This window comes from Macrobrachium nipponense, chromosome 32 (assembly GCF_015104395.2).
Source record: "Macrobrachium nipponense isolate FS-2020 chromosome 32, ASM1510439v2, whole genome shotgun sequence".
Classification (NCBI taxonomy): domain Eukaryota; kingdom Metazoa; phylum Arthropoda; class Malacostraca; order Decapoda; family Palaemonidae; genus Macrobrachium; species Macrobrachium nipponense.
In genome coordinates this window covers 58,500,531-58,513,030 of record NC_061094.1, presented here as the reverse complement: position 1 = coordinate 58,513,030, position 12,500 = coordinate 58,500,531, and the positions used below count along the sequence as shown (strand labels likewise).

At 36.1% G+C, this 12,500-nt stretch overlaps 1 protein-coding gene across 1 annotated transcript in view; it reads right to left on the bottom strand.

The window, feature by feature from the left end:
* Window positions 1-2,401: 2,401 nt before the first annotated feature.
* Window positions 2,402-12,500, bottom strand: part of LOC135207436 (basic proline-rich protein-like) — a 131,168-nt gene continuing 121,069 nt past the window's right edge. The window contains exon 2 of the mRNA XM_064239162.1: window positions 2,402-2,783. Within this exon, the coding sequence (XP_064095232.1) occupies window positions 2,402-2,783 (382 nt within the window). The remainder of the gene's footprint in view (window positions 2,784-12,500) is intronic.

The window sequence follows — 12,500 nt, the reverse complement described above, 5'->3', positions numbered from 1 at the left end:
GTACTATTTTATTTTTTTATTTTTATTTTATTTACTTACTTGTATATTTCTATTCGTTTTATTTATTGATTTATATTTTTCTTATTTTTATTTAATTTGCTGTATTTTAGTCGATTCTATATTCTTTTTATATTATTTGTTTTATTTACTATTTATTCTTTGATATATTTATTATTTTGTATTTTATTTTATATATATTATTTATTTTATTGAATTGATTTTTATTTCATTGATTTTTTATTTTATTTCTCTTATTTATTCATTCATATATTTATTATTTTTTATTTTCATTTATTGCGTCTTTGAAGGATGTCTTGTTCAAGGTTATTGCTGATTCAGTTGCATTGATTTAGTAGAGGTTTTTTCTCTATTCGTCTGATTATGACTTTCTCATTGAAAGAAACACATCTGTGCCGGACATCGTAAAAGCAAAGATAGGTAAAATATATAACTTTAATTCGCAGAGTAAGTGAAATGTGGTGTTCAAATCCGTAGAGTTATGCAATTATGGTTTATGTGAAAAACACTATTGAATATTTTAAATATTCTGCCGTGTTGTTTCGCCTAGTTTTTCCAAGCTGTCCTCTAAGGCAGAGTGGATGAGGACTGTGGCCGGTATGGAGTCCTTCTGGTTTTATATCAGGGGGTGGGGGGTTGGGGGGCGGGCGGTGGGTGGACGTGTCGGGGTTTTCAGACGCTGAATTCTGGTTGGATGGGGGCACAGGGATGGTTCTCTATTTGAAGTTTGTGCCGTCGCGACCTGGCCGAGCTTTGGATTTGCGTGACGTCACGGCTGGCCGAATACTGATTGGTCTGCGGCTCTGTGGCGTCACTGCTAGTATTTTTTCGGGTTTCTAACTTCAATATTGTCTTCTCTGGCGGTAGTGTTTTGCAGTGGTTGGAATTTCGCTGCAGCATGATGGATTTACGCATACACACTCACAAACACACACACACTATATATATATATATGTATACTATATATATATATATATATATATATATATATAGATATATATATATATATATATATATATATATACATACACATATATATATGTATTATATATGTATGTATATACATATATATATATCGCATACACGCATATAATATATATGTATATATAGTATATGATATATATATATATATGCATGTATATATATATACATATATATATGTATATATATATATATATATATATATATATATATATATATTCTATAGATGTATATGTATGTATGTATGTATGTATGTATGTATGTATGTATGTATACATATATATGCACACACTTATATAATATACACCTAAGTTTTATGTATTAATGTCTATAAACAGTCGCTTTCTTCAAAAGCAATTGTTTACATTCGCAGTCTCATTTTGTTTCGGAGATTTTGCACACGCTCGTGCAAATAATTTCACGTTATCGAATGTAGCATAAGCAAGCACATATAAACTTCAGTTTAGTTTTTCTCCTGAGGTCTGTTTACACGGACAACCTCGTAGTACGTTTCTCTTCAGAATTTCTTTTCTCTCTTCAGAATTCTCATGTCAATATTTGCAATGTTCCATTCCCCTCCCCGGGAATTGCTTAAAACACACACACACACACACACACACACACACACACACTAGATGAGTAAATTCGATTTATTTTGAATATGACTTCACTTTAATCACTACAAATTTATTTAGAGAGAAACGCTTAATATAAATCCAATATGTATTATAGCCACAACTACTGTTTTTTTTTCCTTTCTTTCCGAAGCTTTTATAATATATATGTATATATATAATATATATATATATATATTATATATATATAGTAAATTAAATGTATATATTAAGGCGAGAAGAGAGAAAGAGAGAGGGGGGGACGCGTTTTACAGTTATATATAGTATATAAAAAGTTTTTTTTTTACTAAAAGTGGTAATTATGTGTGTACATTCCTTGTCTCCTCAGGAAGGAATATATGTAAATACACAAATTTAAAAACATAGCTAACTGTGTAAAATTTTATGATAAATAAATGGTGCTTTGAAAGCAGTGTCTTGCATATAACCTGGTAAGTACTATTGTTAATAGACATGCTAAAAAAATAATAAGCTGTCAGTTTATGTGTATGGACGGGATGTTTGTGGGGAAGGGGGTCTGTGGCTTTGTTAGTGGTAGGAATGGCTTTAGGAGAGGTGGGAGGGGGGGGGAGGACGGGCGGTGGGCGGGGGGGGTGGAGGGGGGGGGAAGCGGGGTTGTTCCTAGGCTCGCAACAGCAATAATAACTTGGAGGTGCCAGTCTTCGTTAAGATTCCAGCTGGTGATCACGTTTCTGCCTTGATTAACTCTCGGGTCCCCCTTGGGGGGCTTTTGGAGGGGGGGGGGGGGGGGATACATGGCGTCGCTTTCAGACCGAGGACTGTAGGGAAAGAGACATGGCGAGAGGTAGGGAAGACGCCCCCGGATCTGCTACGTCTTGCAACAGCAGAGCAGAAGCAACAGCAGCGTGAGCAGACAGGACCTGAAACAGCTGAAACAGCAGCCGCCTCCGCAAACGATGTTCGCTCTCTGTCCAAAGGCAAATCTTCTGCCCAGAGACATATTCTAACTTTGGGGGAAGGGGGGGAGTGCGCTGTGTTCCGTTGCATGTTGCGGCGAAGGAGGAGTAGGAGGAGGAGGAGGAGGAGGAGGAGGAATACTTGAAGTTGAAATGTGGATAGAGGAATGCATCTTGTCTTTCGAAGGGACGATGATAAACTGAAGGGTGTTGTGGGAAATGCTGAACCTGCCTGTTATGTCCAGTACATAAAGTGACAATTAACATTCACTGCTCGATGCCTTTCTTGCAAAATTCACTGAATACTCTGCTGATATATTTAGCATTATAACTTTCCTCTGTGAGATCTCTTAGCTACAATGATGATATCAAAATAATGAACCAATATACAAATGTTAAAATATATTGTGACTCCCTTAAACACGTTTTCTCTATTTCAGATGGGATCCTTCAATCCTCTTGGCCAGGTAAGAGAGTGGGATTAGGAGAGCCGTGGTTAATCCAGTGTGTTCATCTGGTAATGATGAATATTTATTCCTGAAATCATGACAAGTAGGACCGTGCAGGTCATCGAAAGCTTTCTGCTTTATATATTTTAAATAACACTTTTCCAATAATAATGATAATAATATATAGATAGGTAGGTAGGTAGATAGAACGTATTACTAGTGATTGATAGAATATAGTATTACTAATGATAGATAGAATATACTGCTGATTATAGATAGAGTATATTGATTATGATAGATTGAATACGTTGATAGCGATAGATAGAATATATTGCTAGTGACACTGAGTATTTTGCTAATGATAGATAAAATATATTGCTAATGTTATAATAGTGATAGATAAAATATATTGCTAATGTTATAAAAGAAATATTTAAAACAGGCAATAAGAGAACGGAATTCAAATCAAACAACATTACGCATTTGCAATACATCCTCCCGAAACAGCAACAATAACAAAAACAAAATCAACAACAGGCAAGTGTCCCCCACCCCCAAAAGGTACAACAACCCGCTTTTCCAAAAATAAATTTAAAAAGCAAGTAAACTACGTTAAATTCAAGCAACATCCTCACACGGCATTTCATCACGAGACAACAATAGAGACAACATCAACGTCAACAACACCAGGCGAATGTTACTCCAAACCCCCTCCCCCTCCCCACCCCCACCCCCCCTCCCACCCCGAGAAGGTACAACAACCTAGATGGCAGGTTCGAAGCGAAAATTAGTGGCGTGAGGTGGCAGAAGGAAGGCAGGAGAAATGTCGACAAGAGAGGTGTACGAAATCCCCAGGATTTAATTACGTTCATCTGTTAACAGTAAATTATCCACATCACGTTTGGACAGTTTAACCCGGAAAGGAGGAGGAGGAGGAGGAAGAAGAAGGGGAGGAGAGAGAGAGAGGGAGGGAGGAAGGGAAGAGAAAATGATGATGGTTGAGGTGAGCCTTAGCGAACGCAATTAGCGGTAAACTCAAAAAAAGGTTTAATTCAATCTGAAGGAAGGTAGGAGCCAACGCCATTTAAATATTTCATCTGAGGATTTTGAATTAAGGTCAGCGTTCTCTCTCTCTCTCTCTCTCTCTCTCTCTCTCTCTCTCTCTCTCTCTCTCTCTCTAAGGTCAGTCTCCTCTCTCTCTCTCTCTCTCTCTCTCTCTCTCTCAGGTCAGTCTCCTATCTCTCTCTCTCTCTCTCTCTAGGTCAGTCTCCTTTCTCTCTCTCTCTCTCTCTCTCTCTCTCTCTAATAGGCTCAGTCTCTCTCTCTCTCTCTATCTCTCTCTCTCTATAAGGTCAGTCTCCTCTCTCTCTCTCTCTCTAAGGTCGTCTGTCTCTCTCTCTCTCTCTCTCTCTCTCTCTCTCTCTCTCTCTCTCTCTCTCTCTCTCTCTCTCAAGGACCAGCACTGCAGATTAAATAGCAGAGCATACCATCATACCATTTGAATATTTCACCTAAGGTTTTTGAATTAAGGTCAGCCTCCTCTCTCTCTCTCTCTCTCTCTCTCTCTCTCTCTCTCTCTCTCTGTGCAGAGAGAAGCTCGAATTCTCAGCCATCCTCCATTTCCTCAAAAGGAGATTAAACCCTCTTTGTCGGGAATTCCTGTACAGAAAGGCCTCCTGTACGAGCGAGGAATATAAATTGTTCAGTGTGTGCGCATAGTCTAATTAATTCTAATGAATCAACTTCACCAAATTAATTATGACGCATCAGATTCTCTGCCTACCTCCTTCCCTCCCCCCCCCCCCCCCCCCCCTCCCCCCCCCCCCCCCCGCCTCTTCACCTCCCCCCACCCCCCGTGTACTGGATGAATAAATGTATAATCATGAGACGGTCCTCTTGAAGAGAAAGAAAGCGTTTGCGTAAACTGGGTTAGGATGATGCAGATTAAATTTGGGTGAGGTTGTGTGGGTGATGTAGTTATAGTGTATGTGTGTATGTATGTATGTATGTACTATGTATTTTCATATGTATTATGTATATTATGCTTATATATATACGTATATGATAAATAAATATATACCGTATACATCTCTTTATAAGAGGAGAGAGAGAGAGAGAGAGAGAGAGAGGAGAGGAGGAGGAACCTTAATTAGGAAAATCGAACTTATTTATAATATTTAGAAGGGAGTATTCTATAATGATAGAGAGAGAGAGAGTTAGACGAAGAAAGGAGAGAGAGAGAGAGAGAGAAAGATAGAGAGAGAGAGAGAGAGATAGAGAGACAATACAACCGATGCAGACAAGACACGTCCACACACACACACACACATGGCAGTATGCAAATGCCACCCGAAAGAGCAATACGTGTTCAGTTCTTCACGTAACTCATTTTCCGTTTCGTGTTCCAAAACACTTTCTGGTTACGGGGCCTCAACTTGGACTTCCTGAATACAGGCTGAATTCGACAACAACACAGGAAATCGGCCCGTGAGCTACGGTGGAAGAGCTACACAGTATAACCAGTCTGGTTGGAGAATCTCTCTCTCTCTCTCTCTCTCTCTCCTCTCTCTCTCTCTCTCTCTCTCTGTGAAAAATCAACACTGCAGGATTAGATGGGAAAGCATACCATTTGAATATTTCACTTTAGGATTTTGAATTAAGGTCGGTCTGCGCTCTCTCTCTCTCTCTCTCTCTCTCTCTCTCTCTCTCTCTTTCTTTCTCTGTTTTCCTCTCCTTAACTCTCTCTCCGTCTCTCTCTGTCTCTCTCTGTCTCTCTCTCTCTCTGTCTCTCTCTCTCTGTCTCTCTCTCTCCTAGGCTTTGGTAACTGACATCTATCTAGTGTGCCCAAGTCATTTACTCTGAAGGCCTTGCAAGATATTGCAGAAGTTAACTATTGCATCCCAAAGACATTTCTGCTTGCACGGCCTGAAATGTGATGGCCAGTTCTTTCGTGCGCTAAGTACTGGCACGTACTACATGTATTTAGCGCGCGTGCGCACCAAGAACTGGCACGTGATTGTACTTAGCGCGCGCCAAATAGTGGCACTTACCGATATTTAGTGTATTTAGTGCGCGCTAAAAACTGGCACGTGCCGGTATTTACCCGCGCTAATAACCATCACTTTTAGCGCGCGCTAAGTGATGGCACTGAATATAATCTGTTTACTCTGTCCATAAGTATTTTCAGCTGAGGACTTAAGTAAATAAAGCAACTGAGTTATGCACATCTTCAATCTCTGAAGGGACTGTAACTCTTCAGCGTTTCAAGGAAGAATGTTATTTAGGATTGAGCAAATAATCCAGCCACGAAACTGTTCACTCTGTCCATAACGGTTTTCTGCTGATTCAAAGAAAGAAAGGAACTGAATTGTGCACCTCCTCAGTCTGGGAAGGGACTAACGCATAAATTTCTTCGAGGAAGTAAGTTATTTATGTTTGAACAAATAATCCTGCCACAAAACCATCTGCACAAGACTTGTAGGGGAACAGGGAGGGTTTTAGGTATTTCAAAGTAGAGATATGAGCCGCTGGGAGTGTATCTACCCGTTTATTTAGGATATATGGGAAGTTCCGAGCCACGAAACAGCAATAGTAACTTGGATGCGCCAGTCATCGTTAAGGTTCAGACTGGAGATCACGTCTCTGATTTGATCAGCTGCTGGTCTACCGTGGTGGTACGTCAGCGTACGGGAGAGTGTGTAAGTGAAAAGACGGGAAGCGGGAACTATATATACTTCTTTCGCCAGCAACTTGAAAGATCGGCGTTCCTTAAACTGAGGCTGATGTTTTGGGAGATACACCAGTGTAAGAGAATAAAGTGGTGTTCCTTGGGGGGATAGGGGTGGTGAAGGGGAGGGGCTTGAATGAAGTGGCGCTCCATAAGTCGGGGTTGGGGGGGGGAAGGGGCTGGAGAGGGTAGGGATGAGGAAAAGGCGGGATTCCAGTGTGCAAGTCGTAAGAAGTAATGGTGTCTGTGAGTCTTTCATGGTAAACAAATGACATCCGCCATTGTGTTCGTATATAATATATATGTATATATTAGTGTATAATATGTATATATATACATATATATATATATGATATATATATATATATATATATAGATATATATATATATAGATATATATATATACACATATAATATATATATATATATATAATATTATATATATATATATATATATATATATATATATGTATATATACATATATATATATATATATATATATATATATATATATATATAGATGATATATACATATAGATATATATATATAGATATACTATGTATATATATCGATATATATATAGTATAGAGTATATATATATTATATATATATCTATATATATATATATCTATATATATATATATATACATATATATATAGATATATATGTATATAGACATATTATATCTATATATATATATATATCTATAGTATATATTGTATATATATATCTATATATATATATATATACATATATATATATATATATATATATATATATATATATATATGTATATAGTGTATAATATGTATATATATATATATATATATATATATATATATAGATATAATATATATATATATATATATATATATATATATATATATATCTATATATATATATATATATATATATATATATACTATATAGGTATATCTATATGTATATATGACATATATATAAATTATAGTATATATATATATATATCTATATATATCTATATGTATATCCCTATATATGATACTATATATATCTATATATATATATATCTTATCTATCTATATATCTATATGTGTATATATATATATGGTGTATATATATATATATATATATATATATACTATAATATATGTATATATATGTATATTCTATATATCTATATATATATATATTATATAACTATATCTACATATATATATGTATACTATATATATATATATATATATATATGACTGGTAAAAATGTTCTGTAAGAACAGAATTCCATCTAATAAAAGGAGCCATAAAACACCAAAATGTAGAGAGAAAAGTACTATATTTCAGAGACTGCTGTCTCCTCTCTTCAGTATATGAATGAGAAAAGTTTACAGAAAAGGTGGTATTTATACCAAGAGATCCGTCCACAAGTAAGGCAATTTAGGTCACCCCCGCTGATAATCTTCCTTTAATCTTCTTAAGCGTTGCTTGAATGAAACTTCGTCGACGACATCTGAAATCCACGCGCCTTCAAGATGTTCATTAACTGCTTCTCTTTTATTAATGGCCGATTCCATCATTTGACTCTTGTACCGGCAGTTGCTGCTATAAATTACATGTGACAAATTCCAGTTATTCTATGGTTATGTTCATTTATATGGTTGAAAATAGCCGAGTTCTGTTGTCCATACCTAACTGACTGTTTTGTGTTGTATTAATCTCTGGGGAAGTGATTTACCTGTAAATCCGAGTAAGATGGTCACAGTCCTGGCATGGGATTTCATAGACCCCAGAGTCTTTGGGAGATTGTCTTTTGTTGGACGTTAATCAGGGATTTGGCTAAGTGTTTGGGTAGGTAAATGCAAAAGGGTTGGATTTCCGCAAGGGTGTGGGTTACTCTCTTAATCGTCTCCAGGTGAGGAATTTTTATTTTATTGTTGGGTGTGTCTCTGGTCTTGTGTTTAGGGGGTCGGTAGAAAATTATGTTTGCGTTTTGAATTGCTTTCTCAATTATATGGTCAGGATACTTTAAAGACTAAAGTTGCTTGCGAATTAGTTCAAATTCTTTTTCCAGGAAATCTGGGGAACAAATTCGTAAGGCTCTTAAGAATAGGTTGCTAGCTACACCTATCTTGATAGTAATGTCGTGATAGCTAAAGTAGTGAATACATGAAAGTGAGAACGTTGGTTTTCTTTATATGGTAAATTTGTATTCTGTCGTGTCTCTGATTATTAAAACATCAAGAAAAGGAATTTGTTGTCTGTTTCCCAATCAACTTTAAATTTGATGCTGGGCAATAATGTGTTTAATTTTGAGAGGAATTCATTAAAATTACCCCACTTATTATCTCAAAATTTTAGGATATCATCCACGTATCTCATCCACAGCATGTTTTTGGGTTGTATTGCATTTATTACTGTAGTTTCAAAATATTCCATGTACAGATTGGCTAAAACAGGACTTAAAGGACTACCCATACTACACCCGAATCATTCTACAAGCTAAAATTCGGGTGTAGTATGGGTAGTCCTTTAAGTCCTGTTTTAGCCAATCTGTACATGGAATACTTTGAAACTACAGTAATAAATGCAATAAAACCCAAAAACATGCTGTGGATGATATACGTGGATGTATCCTAACATTTTGGGGATAATAAGTGGGGTAATTTTAATGAATTCCTCTCAAAATTAAACGCATTAGTGCCCAGCATCAAATTTAAAGTTGAATGGGAAACAGACAACAAAATTCCTTTTCTTGATGTTTTAATAATCAGAGACACGACAGAATACAAATTTACCATATACAGAAAACCTACGTTCTCACTTTCATATATTCACTACTTTAGCTATCACGACATTACTATCAAGATAGGTGTAGCCAGCAACCTATTCTTAAGAGCCTTACGAATTTGTTCCCCAGATTTCCTGGAAAAAGAATTTGAACTAATTCGCAAGCACTTTCGTCTTTAAAGTATCCTGACCATATAATTGAGAAGCAATTCAAAAGCAAACGTAATTTTCTACCGACCCCCTAAAGACAAGACCAGAGACACACCCAACAATAAAATAAAAATTCCTCACTGGAGACGATTAGGAGAGTAACCCACACCCTTGGGAAATCCAACCCTTTTGTTTTGCATTTACCTACCCAAACACCTTAGCCCAAATCCCTGATTAACGTCCAACAAAAACATCTCCCAAAGACTCTGGTCTATGAAATCCCATGCCAGGGACTGTGACCAATCTTACATCGGATTTACAGGTAAATCACTTCCCCAGAGATTAATACAACACAAACGGTCAGTTAGGTATGGACAACAGAACTCGGCTATTTTCGACCATATAAATGAACATAACCATAGAATAAACTGGAATTTGTCACGTGTAATTTATAGCAGCAACTGCCGGTACAAGAGTCAAATGATGGAATCGGCCTTAATAAAAGAGAAGCAGGTAATGAACATCTCAAAAGGCGCGTGGATTTCAGATGTCGTCGACGAAGTTTTCATTCAAGCAACACTTAAGAAGATTAAAGGAAGATTCTCAGCGGGGGGTGACCTAAATTGGCTTACTTGTGGACGGATCTCTTGGTATAAATACCACCTTTTCTGTAAACTTTTCACATTCATATACCTGAAGAGAGAGACAACAGTCTCTGAAATATAGTACTTTTCTCTCTACATTTTGGTGTTTTTATGGGCTCCTTTTATTAGATACATATATATATACATACCTGTGTGTATGTGTGTATTTGTGTGTATACACAGGCTAAATGAACCGTAATTCTCAGAAAATCATCCCCTCACTTTTCCCCTTTCTTAAACTGAGTGAGAAAATATATCCCCTCAAAGTCAGCGTAAAATTGTAAAGCATTTTATGTAAGCAAAAGTGATACAAAAACAATTGAAGCGTGGACGAAATTACTAATACTCTCATCAGGGAGAGAGAGAGAGAGAGAGAGAGAGAGAGAGAGAGAGAGAGAGAGAGAGAGAGAGTTGGAGTTAGAGCAGGAAGGAAGGAATTCATCGAGGAGGAAAAAAAAAAAAAAAAAAAAAGTCCGTTCCCATTTTCCCCGTCTAGGGGAGAGTTGCACTCTCTCTCTCTCTCTCTCTCTCTCTCTCTCTCTCTCTCTCTCTCTCTCTCTCTCTCTCTCTCTGGTGATTACATTAGACTTCTTTCATGCAGCTGGATGGGAGGTTTGTTGATCTGATTATACATAAGAATAAATTGATATGAATAGGTATATACTGAGATCAGTGAGATCATTTCTTCCTTTCCATTTGTTTTGTGGATTGCTCATTTGTCTCTCTTTCTTTTAATTCGTCAATTACACATCTGTTCAGATCTGACAAAAGAAAAGAAAAATTAAATAAGTAGAGAACTGATATAGTGTCTGAGGTGAAAATTATTTGTTTTACTGCTTTCCGAAGCGAAATGGATTCACGGCTCATAATAGATTTCCCAAATATCTATTATTATTACTATTATTGAAGGAGTTTCCTGCTTCACCTGCATTAATTTTATAGAAATTCTATTCTATTCTTATTACGGCTTCTTCGATGTTACATATATTGGCATCGGGGTTGTTAAAATCGTTGTAATAAGGACTACCAATTCGCGACCTCTAGGATGGGTTGCCTCAGTGCCTCCTCCTACTCTGTTGGTGACAAGGTTGCTCGCTGATTGCTACTCGTTGCTTCGTTGTATGGTCTCCCATTCGTCTTGCAATCTCGCAACTTCTCACGCAGGTGTGTGCCCAGCTGAAGCAGCAATCTCCTTTAGTAGAACATGCTGAAAAGAGGGTCTTCTTCCTAAATATTATTATTATTATTATTATTATTATTATTATTATTATTATTATTATTATTATTATTATTATTATTATTATTATTATTATTATTATTGGAGAAGCAAATCCACAGTTATGTAAATGTACATATATTTAAGGGGAACCGAACAGATTGCCGAAAGCTATGTATATTTACATAACTGTGGATTTGCTTCTCCATTTGAAGACTCGTGCTACTATGAGGATTTTTTAATTATATTATTATTATTATTATTATTATTATTATTATTATTATATTATTATTATTATTATTATTATTATTATTATTATTATTATTATTATTTTTTTCATCATATATTTTTTTTTTTTGTCGATCATAGTCCTCCAATTCGACTGGGTGTATTTATAGTGCAGGGTTCCGGGTTGCATCCTGCCTCTTTAGGGGTCCATCACTTTTCTTACTATGTGTCGCCGTTTCTAGCTACTTCAGCCCTCTATTTTCCAGATTCATTTTCAAGGATTTTGGGATCGTGCCTAGTGTTACTATGGACTATGGGTACAATTTCCACTGGCATATTATTATTACTTTACCAAACAAAAACTTCTTTCAGTTTTCTTCTGAAGATTACAAAATCACTTTGTACTTGTTTACTTCTAAGTATTTACATTTAGTTTTACTACACACTCGAAGTACTCTCAGCCCTATCTTGTGGCCCATTTTCAGGAGATTTTGGATGTTAGCCTGGGTCCAAGGCCCAGCAGTCTTCTGGAACTTTCTCGTTGAGCTGTCATTTATGTGATGGCTGTTCTGGTTTCCTTGAGAGTTGACAATCCCCTCTTGTCGCTTCTGATATCCTCAGCTGATGGTCAATGGGATTAATCCTTGGAGGTAAGGGTGTGGCCACCAAAAAGTCTGATTTTGTGGGTTTCTTTTTCAATTATTATTATTATTATTATATTATTATTATTTTATTATTATTATTATTATTATTATTATTATTATTA